Consider the following 18,975-nt stretch of genomic DNA (forward strand, 5'->3'; position numbering starts at 1 on the left):
GAAAGATAATGGTTACTAAGAAAGTTTTGGTGAATGGGAAAGATATTTATGGGGGACATCCTCTTTGAGCCTTGGAAGGAGAGTGAGTAGATTCACAGATGAGAGGTACTTTCCAGGATGCTCTCGAAGGAGCTGCAAAATGCTTGTGTTCTGAGGGAAGCTGGTATTTTGGGGCTTTGGGAGAACAGCTGATGGAGGAACAGGGGAACGGTGTGGGAACATGAGCCTTGAAGAAACATTACACAAATCACATAAAGGTGAGAAAATATCTGTGAGCTTAAAAGCAGGTGTGCGGAAAGGGCACGGCATCTCAGACTCAGCAGGCAACCTGTGCAGTCACAGAATTCCTGAGTATTTTTTCATGAATTGCCTATATTACCACCAGGGTCTTGTGAGGGCAGTGGGATCTAAGGTGCAGTTTTTGAGCACAACAGGAATTTACCTGCATCTACTGTAAATGGACTATTTTTGGTATATTTACTGTGACTCTAACATCTGCTGAATCACACTTTTAGTTGCACAGAAAGGGCATCTGAAGCACATCAAAGTGACGTGTAATTTCTGAAATAATTTTCAAGGATTCTTAGTATCGGAAAACTGCCAGAGTCCTGTAAAGAAAAGAGGCTTCTCAGTGACTTACGAATGGCGACAACACAGAAGGTTAATTCTTATCTTAGTTTATGGATATATGTTTTTGAGGATGTGGTTTATGTGGTTTTTCTTTTCCTTGCTAAAGCTGTGATAGCTGCCAGCACTCCTAACTCAACTTGGAGGGTTTGTGGATTAAAGTGTTTTTTGAAAGCTTCAGACGAGGTTAGTTTCTGAATAAAACGCTTGACATTAAAAACCCTGTGGCAATCTTAGATGGATTTTACCTTCAAACTATGGGAATTCCAGAATGACAGACTTTTAAAACAACTGCCACGCTGAAGTCGTTTTTCTATTTCAAATAATAATACCCTGCAGTTCATAAGGCACTTTCTCCAGGAAGGATTCAAACTTCTCTGCAAACGCTATTTTATTTTTTAAATGTGATCCCTTTGGAGGCTAAAAGGGGAGGACCGAGGTTACAAAGAAACGTTTGGTGACTTGTTGAAAGTCACATGAAGCGTCAGGCATCGACTCCTGCTCTGAAATCAGGAGCAATGACCATGGTGAGGCCACACCGGAAGGCAAGCCTTGTGTGTTCTATAAAGGGAAAGTGAAACTTTGTTTTTTTTGTTTCCTAAAAGCGATGTTGCAAAGTAATACTGACAAAGAAGGGTCCCCTGGTTCAGACAGGGTATGTGAAAGTGCAGGGCAGTGGTATAAATACATGACTTACAGGAGCATCCTCACTCTGGACCTTTGGAAGCCTGCAAAACCGCTGGGCCTTCACTCACATTACAACCTAGGGGGAGGGACCCGGAGATGCGCTCCTGTGATCTGTAGGTCTTGTAGGTGTGAACTTGTAAGGCCACTGAAACTATGCACATATAGATGGGCCCTTCAGGATTCAAAGGAGACACAGATGAATGTAGACCGTAGTCCACTTTTCATTTCTAAGGAAAAATTGTTTCCTTAAGAATAGCCCCTCGAAACTGTTAGATGCATCTTTTCCTTTTTTTTTCTTCCTAAAGAGACAGTAGTCCCTAAACGAAGTCACTTGTGTTAAGCCCACATCACCAAACTGAGACTTAATACCTAACCTATTTGCAGTTCCAACCTTCCCCAGCGATGTAATCTTAACCGGTCAGTCTGGAACGTTCTGGTCAGTGCGAGTGAGGTAATGCCCCTGACAGATCCCTTTCTCCCCTGAGGGAAGGTGACCTTGCCTGAAACGATCTGCTTTTTCCTCGCCCCTCCCCCACGTCTGCCTATAAACTCGTTTCACACAGCCCCTCAGAGCTCCTTGTTATTTGCCGGACGGGATACTGCCCAATTCATGAATCCTTGAATAAAGCCAGTTAGATCTACATTTACTCCGTTCAAGTTTGTGTTTTAACAGGTTTGGTGATGGCGACGGGATCTGAAGGAAACTTCTGATGGCTTTGAGGATGAGACACACAGGGAAGAACGCTTTGAGGATGAGACCCACAGGTAAGAAAGCTCTGAGGACAACGAGACCCACAGGTAAGAACGCTGTGAGCTCATCTTTCCTGCCCTTACAAGGGCTGAGGACAAGTTCCCCTGGGTTTTGAGCTCTGCTCTTTGCGCTGAGCTCCTGATGTAATTTCATTGGTCAGCGAGTCCCCCATTTGGTTGGAACCCCTAGCTCCACGCTGGAGCTGCTGGTGGTTTCGTCTGCGGCTCCGCATCTGTTTGGACGACTCCTCCAGAGTCCACGCTGGAGCTGCGGTGGCAGCTGAGGTTTCCCATTCTTTGGGGTCTGCTGGTTCCGTCCCTCACCCAGTCCCAGGTTCCATGTCTGGGGACTGCTGTTGGTGTGCAAGGTCTTTGTCTTGGCCAGGCTGCAGTGGCATCTCTTGGTTACTGCTGGTGTGTTAAGGTGAACGTTTGTCTTATGTAGATAAAGGCTATAGTGGATGGGAATTTCAGAAGAGCCGCCACAAAGTTGGTGGGCGGGGTCACGCGTGTAAAAGTTGTCAGAGTGCTCCCCAACTAACCCAGAGACGTCTGTGTCAGGACAAGTTGGTTGTGGAATGGGTTAGAGTGACGCTAGGTCACCTGCCAACTTCAAAATGCCCATGCAGTGAGGTACGCTGTAAAACACTGCATGCCCCCAACCCGCGGCACATCCCTCTTAGTTGTTCAGCTGGCTCCGAGAGACCCAAAGGCTTAGCCAGAAAAAAAGAGACTTTAAATTCTCAAGAAGTAAGCATGCCATGTGCTTATCTTATATCTAAGGACTATAATTCCAGCAGCTGTAGATACCTACAAAAATGGCAAAAATCTTACTAAAAACAATTGTGGAGTGGTGTTTGGGGTCCTGAGACCTTAGCTTGGTAACTGTCAGGTTGGGGGCTCCAACATATGGCTGGACAGAAATGGGGTGGAACTACCAAACACCGCCAGCCCTCGGGGAGCTTGCAGTGGCCGTTATGAGGAAAGGTCCACTGAGTTAAGATCATTTAAGATGTGCACTTGAAAGTTGGTCTCCTGAATCAGACAAACAGAACGGGGACACCTGTCGTAACGGGCACGCACAAGCCGTCAAAAGGCTTCAAGATGCCAAAATAGACTCATTGGAAAATCTGTTGCAAAAGGCTAATGAAAAATTACAGGTACAAGGGGTACCTAAAACAGACGGTAAGATGGACATTACATAACCTCTACTGCTCCCCTCTGTCCTCCTCTATTTGAATGCTCATTCTAGTAATCCAGTCTAAACTGTCTTTCCACTCAAAAGAGATGACAAGACCATAAACAAAAATTCACCAAGTTAGTGGCCTGATGGACAGCCCCATATCTACCCTCCAAGGAGGGCCCCCTAAAGGGTACCTCCCAGGATCGTTGAGACTCTCAGGGGTTTTCTGGTAAACTGCTACCTTATTCCCTTAAGCAGCTAAGGCAAACTAAAATTAAAATGAATGAAAAATAATTACCAAGCTTTGGTAGATACCGGAGCTATACCATCTACTTGAAACCCCACTCAGAGCTTGTAGATGGGATCCCAGGAAAACTGGCAGAAGCCGGCTAAGGTGAGGGTCCCTTGTAGTACACGGTAAAGAGAGGAAAATGTAATAACTTTTGTACCCCCTTTGGGATGCCTCTTTAAGTACAAGAGTTGTTCAATACTGCAAGAAATATTTGTTATTTGTCCTAACTGAAAACTGGCAAGATATGTACAAGATTTTTTTTTTTTGAAGTAGCTCAGTGGTAAGAACTTGATCAGAAATTGGAAACTGATATTGACAGCTCCATAGGAATTTTTTTTTTTAAGCCCTCTTCCCCTAAGCCAAAATAAAGCTATGTACACCCCAGAGGGAAAGAAAAACCTTCCAAAAGCCTTTGTGAAAGGATTTACTAAAACACTCCGAAGGCAAACAGCTCTAAATCCAAAACATAGAAATCTTTTGATTTCCATCTTAGTTAGAAATCTTCTCCCAGATATAAATGAAAAAAAAAAACAAACAAATTAAGGATAATCTAGTTGCATGGGGTGGATCAACTTACGACGTCATTTAGGCTGCAACCCAATGCTTTGAGGAATTGAGAGTTACTGTCATGATCTTACAAGTTTTGCAAAACTAGAAATTCAGCTCTAGAGGCAGTTCAAAATCCAGCTATTCCTTTTACCAACCCCACAACCTCCCCTATTTATCTCAAAGGCATGTATGTATTATAAAAATTCTGGCCTTAGGAAACCAAACTCTTCCTTGCAGGAGCTTGCATTCTATCCCGGCGCTCTTGAGATGTAAATATCTTATAAATTTTAGGGAGGTAATTCTTATGAGTAGGAAAATGAAAGGGGGAAGGTCATTTGAAACTTAGGTGAACCAAAAGATCTTTTAAGTGTCTTCTCCACGAAGTTTAGTGAAAAATCTTTAGCCATCTGAGCAGCTAACCTTAACTTATTCCCTTCACCAGGTAAACACAACTTATAAAAGAAGCTGAATCTAAGTAGTGAAGATTCACGCTAATAATTTTAAAATGAAAGCTATTAGGTCTCTGTACCTGTCCATATGTTTATGTGTCTTTGTATATCTGTTGTACGTTTATGGTGTTTTTCACCTCCTAATGGTATTATTAAAATTGTAAAAGCTCTATTTAATTGGTTGGAAGAGAACTAACCACGTACACGAGTCAAGTATTCCTAAAACTCCCAGAAGTATACAGGCATACCTCGGCAACACTGTAGGTTCAGTTCCAGACCACCGCAATTAAGTCAATATCACAATCGAGTAAGTCACATGAACGTCTGGTTTCCCAATGCATATAAAGGTTATGTTTACACTATACCATAGGCTATTAAGTGTGCAATAGCATGTATTAAAAAACACTTTATTGCAAAAAAATGCTAACAATCATCTGAGCCTTCATCAAGTCATAATCTTTTTGCTGGTGGGAGGGTCTTACTTCAATGTTGGTGGTTGCTGAAGGTGGGTGTAGCTATGGTCATTTCTTAAAATAAGACAACAATGGGGTTTGCTCTATTGAATGACTCTTCCTTTCATGAATTTCTCCATAGCAGGCAGTGCTTTTTGATAGCATTTTATCTGTAGTAAAACTTCTTTGGAAATTGGAGTCTATCCTCACAAACCCTGCTGCTGCTTTATCAACTAAGTTGATACAATATTCTAAATGCCTGTTGTCACTTCAACAATCTCCACAGCATCTTTACCAGAAGTAGATTCTAAATCAAAAAACCACTTTTTTTTGCTCATTCACAGAAGTAACTCCTCAGCCATTAAAGTTTTATGAGATTGCAGCAATTCAGTCACTCTTCAGGCCCCACTTCTGATTCCAGCTCTCTTGCTGTTTCTACCACCTCTTCAGTTACTTCCTCCACTGAAGGCTTGAACCCCTCCAAGTCTTCCATGACGGATGGATAATGTTATTTGTTAATGTTGATATTTTGATTTCTTCCAGTGAATCACAAAGGTTCTCAATGGCATCTAGAGTGGTGAATCCTCCCCAGAAGGTTTTCGACTTACTTTGCCCAGATCCATTAGAGGAATCACCATTTATAGCAGATGTAGTCTTACAAAAGGTGTTTCTTCAACAATAAGACCTGAACGTTGAAATCACACCTTGATCCGTGGGCTGCAGAACAGATGTTGTGCTAGCAGATATGAAAACAACAGTAATATCACTGTACATCTCCATCGGTGCTCTTAGGTGACCAGATGTATTGTCAAGGAGCAGAAGTATTTTGAAAAGAATCTTTTTTTCTGAGCAGATCTCGACAGCAATCTTAAAATATTCAGTAAACCATGTTGCAAACAGATGTGCTGTCATCCAGGCTTTGTCGTTCCATTTATAGAGCATAGGCTGGGTAGATTTAGCTTAATTCTTAAGGGCCCTATGATTTGTGGAATGGTAAATGAGTATTGCCTTCAACTCAAAGTCACAGCTGCTTTAGCCCCTAACAAGAGAGTCAGTCTGCCCTCTGAAGCTTTGAAACCAGGCACTGACTTCTCTCCAGCTATGAAAGTCCTAGACAGCTTCTTCTTCCAATATAAGGCTCTATCATCTACGTTGAAAATCTGTTAGTGTAGCCACCTTCATTAATTATCTGAGCTAAATCTTCTAGATAATTTCCAGCAGCTTTTACATCAGCACTTGCTGCTTCACTCTCCACTTTCATGTTATCTATACGGCTTCTTTCCTTACACCTCATGAACCTTCTTTGCTGGCTTCAGACTTTTCTTCTGCAGCTTCCTCTCCTCTCTCAGCCTTCACAGAGTTGGAGAGAGTAGGGCCTTGCTCTGGGCTACGCTTCAGCTTCAGGGGATACTGTGGCTGATTTGAGTTACCCAGACTGTTAAAATTTTCTCCATATCAACAATAAGGCTGTTTCACTTTCTTATCATTCACTGGAACAGTGCGTTTAATTTCCTTCCAGAACTTTTCCTTTGCATGTACACTTTGGCTAATGGTTAGTGCAAGAGGCCTATGTTTCGACTTCTCTTAGCTTTCAACATGCCTTCTCACTAAGCTTAATCATTTCTAGCTTTTGATTTAAAGTGAGAGATGTGTGACTCTTCATTTCACTAAGCACTTAAGGCCACTGTAGGGTTATTAACTGGCCTACTTTCAACATTGTCTCAGGGACTAAGGGGGCCCAAAGAAAGGGAGAGAGACATGAAGAAACGGCTGGTCAGGGGAGCAGTCAGAACACATGTAACATTTGCCAGTTAAGTTTACCGTCTTACATGGGCATAGGTCACGGTGCCCCAAATAATTACAATAGTAACATCAAAGACCACCAATCACAGACCACCTTAACAAATAGAAAAATAATTTAAAACTTTGAAATACTGTGAGAATTAACAAAGTGTGACCCAGACATGAAGTGAGGAAATGCTGTTGGAAAAATGGCACCAACAAGCTTGCTCGATGCAGGGCTGCCGAAAAGCTTTGATTTATAAGAAATGCATTATTTGTGAAGCACAACAAAGCAAGGTATGCCTGTAATAGACGCTAACCCAAATGCTTCTCAAGTTCACATGATCTGCGATAATCCTTGGTCCATAAAACCTAGTTGAAGTTTGTTGGATTTTAATTAAAATGTCTTAAGAATTATTAGCATTGAAAATAATGTAAAGTACAACTTCACTTGTTCTGCTAGTCAAATAATCATGGTATCTCTGTTACAAAGTTTTTCAGCAAGCAAAATAGCTTGGGGGTGAGGGATGACTGTCTACTGTCTCATGGAGTTTTTGTGGGTAGTCAAAACATAATTATTGAGAACAAGTGAATTAAATAGATGTAAATGGGATAAAAGGTTTTAGGTAGCTTTTAAAATAGCTTCCTCAAAACTCTGTGGTAATCTGATACAAAGTTTTGCTAAGTTACATTAAATGATGCATAGTCATGAAATACCTAGATAATTTCCAAATAAGATAAAATACTGAAGCACTAATTACTGAACTCAGGTTTATCTACTTTTGGCTTCCTTTTACAGAGCAACTAAAGACATTTGGGTCTGTTACTAAATATTTTTTTGTGCATACTGAAATATTTACTATGAGAAAGCATGTTTCAAGAAATTTAAAAAACTATGTGAGCCACAGAATGCTAATATAAAAGACAGTTTACAATTGTTTACTTCTCTATTTTCACTAAAATTAAGTATTTTTAGGGTTAAACATTCTAATAATTCTAATATATAATTAAAGCTATTAGAAATAATAAGGGGGCATCTCTGTATGCAAGGAAAGTAGGATGTTTGGTTTTGACAAAGGAAGGTATGAGGAATAGAGATGTATTTTTGTTGAGGAAAAAGGAAGTAATTTTGTCCTAAATGGAGAGTGGTTATTTCAGAATAAGGGAAAAAGGGAAAATATAGGGAAAAAACTGTAGAAAGTTGTGGGAAAAAGATCCTTGGGAACTGAATTTTGTGTGTGGTTAAGCTATCTAAGATTGGAATGAATTTATTTAAGTAAAAAAAAGTTTTAGTCAAAATTGGTTTTCTCTTTCTTAAAAGGAAAAGTTCTTTTGCACTATTGGTCTACTTCTGGTAAGCAATTGTGAAAGGTTTTTCAAAATAACTTCCTGTGATTCCCATCATCTTTATCAGATCTTTAATTACTTACAACAGTCTTCTCCATTAAAAGCAATAAGATATTTTCAACAATTACTTCCTATATTTACCTGTGAAGTCTTCAATTTATCCCTTGGCTAAATGGATAACTGTTATTTCACAGCAATCTATGATCCTATTTGACCAAGTACTTTTAAACCTTTTGATGTTTTCTGACAAACTTCCCCTAAATCAAATTCTAAGTGAAGTCTTTTTGACCTCGAACCAACTTTGAGATTTTCCAGAGAGCCCCTGGAACATTTCAAAAGATTTGTTTTCTCTCCTATAAAAAGAGAGATGTTAAACTAACTAGGCTTATTTGATGTGTTAAATTGCATGGGAAGCATTATCAAATAAACAGTAATATTAAGCCTCCTTTTTGTTGTATTTGTATAGATATATAAGTATCCTCAAAATTGACACATCCCAGTATAATGTAATCAGCCATACCTCTAGTTATTATCTTTAAATGTATATCACAGAAATAACTACATTTTCTTTTCAAATGAACTCTCATCAGATCTTCAACCATAGTCATTTTTAAGTCTTTGTCATTTACAGTTATTGTTTTACCTCAGATGCTTTTGCAAAAGTATTTCTTCAAAAGTGCTTGATCTTTGAAGAGATTCATGGAAAGGACTCTGGCAAACACAGGTTAATGATTACTTTAGATCATAAAACTGAACTGGGTAAAGATTTCCAGAACTGATGGGAAAAACTGGATTCAAACAGAACAAGGATTAATAACATGGGACTGAATGAACTGTGGAGGATGATTAGAATTTTTATGACATCTTATTTCAAACATCGCTGGTACTTTAATGTTTTGTTTTTCCGGATTTGAGATTTCTCCTGAGTTATCACGACTTATAACAACTGGGTAAAATATGCTTTTGTAAACAAAAATGAAATATTTACTTTTCCCTCTGGAAACTCACGAGTATCCTTTTTATGGCAAAATAGTTATTTACATAAGTTCAGTGAGATTCTGTTGTAACAGATTCCAGACTCAACTGGATTCAAGACTTTGACTGGAATGTTGTATGTGAGAGGGATGTGCATAGACTCAGATATGACCAGACAGCTTTAAATAACTAAGGTTGAGTTTAGGGAGTCAATAAAGTCCCTTGGAAAAATTGGACTGGTACCAAGGTTCCTGGGAGCTAACCAAGTGAGTAAGAAAGGTAATTTCCTGGTAGGTTCCAGGAAACTCAGGATATTTTTTGGACCTCAAGGAGAGAGGAATTCACCCAAAGTTATAGGTATCACAGGTAAAATTTTTTTGTGAGACTGACTTAGCTTCCTGGCCTCAGAGGCTTTAAGAGTTCAATCTGAGATTCCTTTCCAGCAAACAGTTTTAAAAAGGGCATAAATTGTCAATCCCTATTCTTGCTGCACTTATGGAATTAATCAGGCCCAGTTTAATGCAAGGGAATTAGGTTTACTATAATTATCTTTGGTTGAAAAAATGGTGATGATAGAAAGGAAAATTGTATCTTTGTATTAGATTCTGATCCTGGTAATTGTTTTTGAGGTTTCATTATATACCTCTTGAATACTTCTAGCTCCCTCAATTAACCGGCTTTGGCTCTCCTAACTAATGTTTCCAACTTTCTCCCCCCTCTTGACTTGGAATCACTAAGAACAAAGGCTGCCCTTGTGTCTCCTTGGAAGGGAGCTCTTCCTCACTAACCAGATGGCAGCCAAGCTGCAGGGACTTGAACCTTGGGTATATATCTCACAACTGAAGAAGTCCCCACCTGATACTGGGTGCTGTACAGCCACTGAAGACCTCAGAATCAAACTGAGAAGAGAAGTAGCCGATGTTGAGGTAGACTGCTGGATAACTAAACCTGAAACCCTCTCTTCTTCAGTGTCTTACCTTTACTCTGGCATTGGCCTGGAAAGATAACACCATCACCCAGAGCTCCTAGGCCACTGCTTGGGGCGGGGGGTGGTGGGGTATCTTTCTAGATTGCTGGATTTATCAAAAACTCTGATCAGTCCATGACGTTAGAGACCCCCTGGTCTGTTTCCTTCTCTCTGGTTAACAACCCCAAACTTGGGGAACCTTGTTTGGGACACAGAGCCAGGGGTTAGCAAAACCTTCCTTTGGCAGGACCCTACTTCACTAGCCAAGGCAACCTGTTGGACTAACTCTTCCGAGGAAGTTGAAGCTCAGTTACATAAAAATACTGAACAAGCCACTTGCCCTAAAAAGGTGACACTGTCCATGGGATCTTTCTCTGACTTATTTGATTTTGACTGGTTTGGGGCTGAAGAGCACTCCAGATATTGGGAGTTATCCTACTTTTCATAGTCATAGTAGTCTCCCTGGAATGCTGTATTCTTTCAAAGGCTTTCAATTCATGTTTGCAGCCCTGACCACCAAGTAAGTGATCTCCCTGAGTGGAACTTCAAAAAAAGGAATGAAGAGAATGACTCAGACATTGTGACCCTGTGAATACCACACAAAGGATCATCAAAAACCATGAGAACTTCAGAACGGTAGCTGGGAGTGGTGCTAATATCTTAAATTTTGACCGCATCCTCCAGTTAAGCTGAGGGTCTGGTCAAAAGAGGTGGGGTGATTGTCAAAAAAGAGACCATAATCACTTGTGCTAAGCCCACATCTCCAAACTGGGATTTAATACCGAAGCTAACTGCAGTGCCAACCTTCCCCAGGAATGTGATCTTAGCTGGTCAGTCGAACCTCCTAATCAGCACCAGAGAGGACACTCATCTAAGGCAGGTGACCTTGTCTGAAACAATCTGCACTTTCCTGTGGCTCCCTGATTTCATACAGGTCCTCAGAGTGCCTTTCTGTTTCCTAGATGGGATGCTGCTAGATCTCTAAATTTCCTCAGTTGAATTTTGTATTTTCTTTCCAAACCCTCTTATGTTCACCTAGGGTTATCAGAGAGAGATCAGAGAAACTTTGGGTACTTGAGTTACTAAACTTTTCCTCTCTTTTTAATTCTGCTAGAGTAAAATTATGTTTTTTCCCCTCTAGGTAAGCATTTAGATACCAGAGATGACAGGTCACTAAGACACTTATGTGGTATGAATATATAGAAGGCCTGTATCCGGACAAGACACAAGGTAAGATCGAACACCATTCCTAGTTTCCAGCTGAGTGGCCTTAAAGCAAGGTTCATCTTTCTTAACTTCAGTTTTCTCATAGGTAAAATGGACTAATAATATATCTTGCACAAAATAGGCTTCAGCAAAGCTACTTTTAATCACATTTTTCTTTATTTTAAAATATATGTTGGAGCAGACATGGCTGGTTGCCTCCCTTTCTTTCTTAGTCAAAAAAAAATTATTCTAGGTGACAATGTGTTTATCTTAAGATTCAATTTTTCACCTTTGCTTACAGCTACAGAAGAGTCAGAGAAAGGTAAGCAGCAGTTTTTTGTGGGCCTTTTGGAAAAGTGACTTAAGAAAGAAAACTAAGCAGGAATGGGGTTGTTCCTTCCTCCCTGAATGTGGCTGTGAGGGCTGGGTTCCAGCAGCCATATTGGACTGAGGAGTACCTTTGAGGATGGGAACCCAGGGCAGTTAGATGATGGAACAGGGAGAATATGGTTCCTGGATCTCTGACACCATGGACTGTCATACTTGCTTTGAACCACATATGTCTAACTCCTTTTATACGAAGAGAAAACCACTTCCATCTCACTTAAGTTATTGTTATTTTCTGTCCCTGTTACTAGCAGCCAATGCAACTTCTAATTGACACACATGTTAATTCACAGACAATTCTGAAATTGGGAGACGGCTTCCAGTTTTTAAAATAATTTTGTGTATCAAGAAAATAGGGCATCTAATTTTTAATGGTATCTTAAAATCAAGAAAACAGAATACTATTCTTCCAAGCTGGAACTTTTTTTTTTCCTATTTACTACTTAGATGACATGTCATCGCTGTAGTATGTAAATGCTCACCTACAGGGGAAAAACACCTCAAAAAATAGTTTTCCTCTCTTTTTAATTATCTAGAGTAAAAATTCAATAACTCAAAGTTCATTACCTACTTAGAATTAGGTAACAAAAGGAAATAATTTTCTAATTTAATCCCCTGTATAGTTTGAGTCTTGCCTCTGCTGGGGAAACACAGAACTTACAAACACTAGGGCCACAAGAAACATTTGTTAAATTAATCATAAAACCTTGAAAATACATTTCATAAATTACTTTAGAAAGTCATGTTAAATTAATTCATTTCTAACAGATTTTAATTTGTTAGTGAGTACAGTTAAGAGGACATACTGGTTTACACCTACAAAGAAAGCAATTCCTCGTGAAGAACTGAGGGCTGATTAAATAGCTTCTGCACAAGAAATGACAGAGGGACCGAGACCCAGCATCAACAGGAAACACCCCTGACACAGCGGTCTGCAGTAGAGAGGGATACCACTGAGAGGCCTGTGCACAGACTTGCCCACCTTGGCACACAATCGGGGACTGGGGAGAAACCCCAGTGATTTAAAGGACACTTAAAGGAAATCCATTTACTAACCTTAGAGCATCCGCCAAACACGTGGGGGAACTGCTAGAACTCTCTCCAGGGTCAGAGGTGCTGTGTGTGGATGGGGACACAGTCCAGACACTGTAGCCAGCCTGCTGAGGCCACCGAAGCATGTTCCAGGCCTGCACCAGCTGTGCTACCAGGGTGGCCACAGGACACACTGCCCAGGTACCTCTTCCCCCCCCACCCCTGGCCCATACCTGCTGTATGGGCCAGGGGGTAGGCAGCCCCAGCATGGCAGGCTCCAGAATCCCTCTCCCCTAGACTGAGCCTGTTCCAATCAGCCTGCCAAAGCTGCCCAGCCCACACAGGGGATGCTCCTGACACAAGGCCACCTTTAAACCAGAAGAGGTAGCTGTCTTACCTAATTCATAGAAACAAACCAGAAAGTCAAACAAAATGAGACAGAGGAATATGTTCCAAAAGAAAGAACAGGATAAAATCCTAGGAAAAACACCCTAGAGATAAGTAACTTACCTGGATTTAAGAGTTCAAAGTGATGGTCATAAAATACTCACTGAACTTGAGAGAAGAATAAAGGAACACAATGAGAACTTCAACAATAAGTCAGAAAACATAAGAAAGAACCAATCAGAACTGAAGACCACAATAACAGATGAAAAACACACTATGGGGAATCAACAGCAGATTAGATGATACAGAATAACAGATCCACAATCTGGAAGATGGAAGAGTGGAAATCACCCAATCAGAACAGCAAAAAGAAAAAATTAAAAATGATAGTTTGAGGTAGCTCTGGCCAAACATCAAGCCTACTAACACTCACGTTATTGGGGTCCCAGGAGGAGAAAAGGGCTGAAAGCTTCCCTAACTTGGGGAAGGAAACAGATACAAGGTCTAGGAAGCAGAGAGCGTTCCAAACAAGATGAACCTAAAGAGTACACACCAATACACACTGTAAGTAAAATGTCAAAAATTAAAGAATTTTAAAAGCAGCAAGGGGAAAACAACTATTCATACGCAAGGAGACCCTTACAAGACTGTCAGCTAAATTTCCATCAAAATTTTTTGCAGTCCAGAGGCAGTGGCACAATATAGTTAAGGTGCTAAAAGGAAAATACTTACAACAAAGAATACTTACGTGGCAAAGTTATCATTCAGAATCGAGAAGAGATCAAGAGTTTCCCAAACAAGTGAAAACTAATGTAGTTCATCACCACTAAATTGGTCTTAAAGAAGACTCTTTTTTTTGGTAAGTGAAACAAAAAGGCCATAAATAGAAATATGAAAATATATGAAAAAAAAAATCACTGGTAAAGGCAAGTATATAGGAAAGGCTGTGGAACAGCCACTTAAACTAGAATGAAGGCTGAAAGACAAAAGTAAAATCAAGTATAACTACAATAGAAGTGAAGGGATACACAAAAAGATGTAAAATATGACATAAAAAGCAATATTGGAGGGGAGGATACAAATATGCTTTTAGAGTGCATTCAAACAAGTGACTTTGAGCTTAAAATAAACTGATACACACACACATATATATTTACATATATATAAAAAGAAAGAGATGAACCTCATGGTAGCCACAAATCAAAAATGTATGGTGCATAAAAAATATATAATATATATATTTTACAAATATATATATAAGCAAAAGTAAATACCTATCCTTCTTAAACTATTTCAAAACACTAAAGAGGAAGGAATGCTTCTGAACTCTTTCTACGAGGCCAGCATTGCCATGATGCCAAAACTAGACAAAGACACCACACAAAAATTACCAGATGAATATAGATGTAAAAATCACCAACAAATATAAGCAAACCAAATTGAACAATATATTAAAAGAATCATACACCATGATCAAGGAGGATTTATCCCAGAGATGCAAGGATGGTTCAATATCTGCAAATCAGTCAAGGTGATACATATTAACAAAATGAAGGACAAAAATCATTTCTCAGTAGATGAAAAGGCATTTGACAAAATTAAATTCATTCATGGTAAAAACTCTCATGAAAGTGGGTATAAAAGGAATAATATCTCAACATAATAAAGGCCATATATGACAAATCCACAGTTAGCAACATATTCCATGGTGAAAAGATGAATGCTTTTATTCTAAGATCAGGAACAAGACAAGGATGTCCACTCTCACCACTTATATTCGACATAGTATTAGAAGTCCTAGCCATAGCAATCATAAAAGAAGAAGAAAGCTATCCGAATTGGAAAGGAAGAAGTAAAACTGTCACTATTTGCAGAGGCCAAGATACTATATGTAGAAAACCCTGAAGACACTATGAAAAAACTACTATTGTAAGTAAAGTTGCAGGAAACAAAATGAATGTACAGAAATGTATTGCATCTCTATATACTAATAATGAACTATTGGAAAGAAAAAGTAAGGAAACAATCCCACTTACAATCGCATCAAAAATACCTAGGAATAAACTTAACTAAAGAGGTGAAAGACCTGTATTCTGAAGATGATTAAAAAAAAAAAAAAGATATCTGGTGATCATGGATTAGAATACTTAATATTGTTAAAATGTCCACACTACTAAAAACCACCTACAGATTTAATGCAAGACCTATCACAATACCCATGGCATTTTTCACAGAACTAGAACAAATAATCCTAAAATTTGTATGGAACCACAAAACACCCCAAATACCCAAAGCCATCTTTGCTTTGTTAAGCAAGTCACATACTGCTTGGAATCCTCGCTGTTACAGAAGTTAAGCCAAATTCTAAAAAATAAGCAAGCAGAAAAAATTATCCCGAAGTAAAGCCCTTCCTTCCCCAACTGACTACATTAAAAAATTACCCAGAAGAAATCATGATTCGAATCAATTGCTGCTTTTTCCACTCACCTGTGGCATTGGTTATTTGTTTGACATACAAGGTTCGAATAAGAAATCAGGACTATTACATATAAAATAAGCTGCAGGGACATGTTGTACAACACAGGGAATCTAGCCAATGTTTCATAATAACTATAAGTGGAGTATAACCTTTAAAAATTGTGAATCATTGTATTGTACACCTGTAACATACAGCAACCATCATTCAATAAAAAACAAAATTTAAAAATCAGGACATCTCGAGACAACTCAGGGTCCTTCAGAAAGTGTAATGTAAGCTTTGCCCCACCCCCATCTCTTATTTCTAAAAGGACTCAATTCCTTGAAATCTGAGTAGTGAGATAGTCATTTTTATATTTGATGTGTACATTCTCTGACACCCTTTCTCATGCATTTACTTCTCAGGTTTTGGTAAAGCATTACAAAGGCTTGGAACCTTAAGAGCATTTCCTGTAACAGGGAAAGAAGTCAGCACTGCCCGAGCCTGTACTTCACAATCAGAGAAGGAAATATTCCTATTTTCTGCAAAGTGGGATTCATAGCCTTCCCTATAAGATATGAAACAATCATACAAACAAGTATATAAAAACAGCAGGGAAAGGTGCCGAGTGAAACTCGATTACATAATACCCCTAGAAGCCTGGTCTGAGGTGTACTTAGCATTTTGATAAAAGGAAATCTCTCTAACCCTCATTATTAGAAATTCCAAACTCCTTCCTGCTGTAAAACATAAGCTGACTTTCTCTTAAACAGCTTATCCTAATCCCTTTATTCCTTCATGCCCTCTTATATAGCCCCCTACACTTCTGCTTTCCGAGACCCCTTCTGCCTATTCAAATTCTAATTTCTAGTTTTTCTCAGCTCTGGTGCTTAGAGTCTGCATTCTGCAATTAATATTACCACTGTTAGAAGTGTCATTCTTGCCTCTTTAATTTTTTTTAGCGTATGAGATTCTGCAGGTCAGGAACTGTATTATATCTGTATCCTTCACAGTGCTTCAAATATAGTATATGATCATTGGGTGCTTTTTTCATGACCTGGATTGTTTTTATTTTAGCTAAGTTTATTTATTCATTGATTCCCTCTTTGAACACTTGTTGAGAATCTATTGGGAGCTGGAGAAGTGATGATGAAATCCCTAGGGACCGTCCACATTTTCTGTCTGATTCTCAGTTTCTGCACTAAAACTATCTGTGGCTGGAGGCGGCTTAGTGGTCCTCTGTTACTCACTCTAAGGTAGTACATTATCATCAAGGCTTGAAATAGAATAAGAGAAAAAGAACAAGAGAAAAAACTCGTTCTTTGGACCTTAAAACAGACGGCTCCACATGGGTCTGCTTATTATTCTAGGCTACATACATGGGGACAGGGTCAAGTAGAGTAGGAAAATGAAAAGAGAAAACCATAATGTTTACACAGGAAAACTGATCTACGAGGATGTTCCTTTCAGTGTTATCCAAATCAGAACAAAATTTAGAAATAGCATAATTAGATAAATCACATTGTAGAAGAATACCCACAGATGTGAAGAAATGTATTGAGTGTTAAAAATGCAAGTTACAGAACAGGAGGTATTTACAGGAGGTCATTACTTTTATCTTTAAAAATCTAATGGGCGAAAAATCTAGAAGGATAAACTTCAAGGTATTAACCATGAGTATATCCAAGTGATGGGATTACATATGATTTTCTTCTCTGAGCATATAAGCACTTTCCAAATTTTCTAAAATGACCCTGAATAACTTTTAAGTCAGAAAAAAAAATAGTTCAAAAATTTTAAGGAAAAATGAGATCAGGAGAATGCTCCCAGAACAGAAAAGACACTTCTGACAAAAGTCACCCTTTTACCACACTGCTCAGGACCTCACTGATAAAGCCTGCTCTAAAGGATGATCTTCTACTGGCCTTACAGAGGAAAATGACAGTGCACCCACGTTTTGATCCGCTTTTCCAAATTCTGTCTCTTCAAATACACGTACGGTAAATGAACAAACAGATGTCACACTTTTTCCCTCTCACAAAGCACTGTTTTGTTAAGCAAGTCACACACTGCTTAGAATCCTTGTTACATAAGTTAAATTCTAAAAAACAAGCAAACAGATCCAGAAGTAAGGCCCTTTCTGAATCAACAACATAAAAAATTCTAAGTAATATTTCAATGGTGTTTAGAGGGGAAGAAACTTGTTTGGATGGATGGAAGGTGGAACTGAAGGTAAAGAAGAAATATATGGAGACAGTATCCCACGTTTCCCAATGAGGGCTGCCAGGAGCACCCAGATTTACTGGGTGAGAGGGAGAGATGCAGGACTGTGTGGAGGAGCCTTACCTTGGTCTGGAACGTACAGAACATGTGCGTTAAGAACGGATGCTCCCAGGCCAGGGAGAGGACTCTCTTCTCTACCATTGTACACTCTACATCATCATCCATCAAAACCACATCTTTCTTTAAGGCTTTTATTGCGAAAAATTGATTGGTTTTCTTGAACTCTGCTAGGAAGACCTAGAGGGAAGGGGAAGATGCAACTTTATTTTAGAATTTGGATTCACACTCATTAAAAAAGCGTCCTGAAGTCCTGAGAGGGATGTACTGGGTGAGAAAAAGACCACTCCAATCCTCCTCCACCCCCTTGTGGAGACAAACAGAGCTTCCCTGGTGTGGGGTGATATGAAAGTTTCATCCCCCCTCTCTCCCTAAAGGGTTTCACAAAAGTACGGTGCAATTGGATACGTTAATTCTCAGCCCCTGTTTTAAACAGAAAAATTCTGTTTAAAAAAGTGTGCCCTGTCTGCTCATGGACCTGAGTAAGTTTATAAAAAAAAAAATTCAGAGACAAGTGTGTATTAAAGGCAGAAGCAGCAAATAGTGGAGAGGAGGACTTGACTACTCTTGAAATAGCACTGAAAATGTGCAGAAAATCTTACCGAAAGTTTCACCCACTTTTTCAAGGCAAAAAAGAATATATGAGGAATCGAGCTGTGCTGATGTGCTTAAGCAATGCGCAGCATTCCCTCTGACGGCAGGGACCCTAATACCACCTTCAAGACCTACTATGTGTCAGACACTCTGCTATGTGCTTTACGGTGCTCATCTTAGTATCTATTTAATTCTTAGTCCAGAACACTCTGCAAGACAGATAGAAATAATAATAATAATAATAATAATAAAAACCAGGCTCAAAGGATAACTTTCTCAAATTCGTGGAGCTATTCAGTGGAAAATCTGACTCTAAAGTTTACTTCTTCCACTTGATTTCATGAATCTTTTACGAAAGGACACCAGATGGCATATCATGGAGAGTTTCACCAACTTTCACTTTTGCAGATGAGGCTGCCACAGACAACTGAGGACAGCAGTGAGGACTCGGCATTTGGAGACAGAAAACCCCAGCTCAGGCCTCATTTCACAAGCACTTACTAGCTGTCGG

The 18,975-nt window shown here is 39.4% G+C and overlaps 1 protein-coding gene across 1 annotated transcript in view; it reads right to left on the reverse strand.

Annotated features, from left to right (window-relative positions):
- The window catches only part of PRKCQ (protein kinase C theta), a 131,901-nt gene that overhangs the window by 41,653 nt on the left and 71,273 nt on the right, over positions 1-18,975 (reverse strand). The window contains exon 12 of the mRNA XM_057732048.1: positions 17,877-18,050. Coding sequence (XP_057588031.1) covers positions 17,877-18,050 — 174 coding nt within the window. The remainder of the gene's footprint in view (positions 1-17,876; positions 18,051-18,975) is intronic.

Source organism: Hippopotamus amphibius, chromosome 4, assembly GCF_030028045.1.
Source record: "Hippopotamus amphibius kiboko isolate mHipAmp2 chromosome 4, mHipAmp2.hap2, whole genome shotgun sequence".
Taxonomy (NCBI): Eukaryota; Metazoa; Chordata; class Mammalia; order Artiodactyla; family Hippopotamidae; genus Hippopotamus; species Hippopotamus amphibius.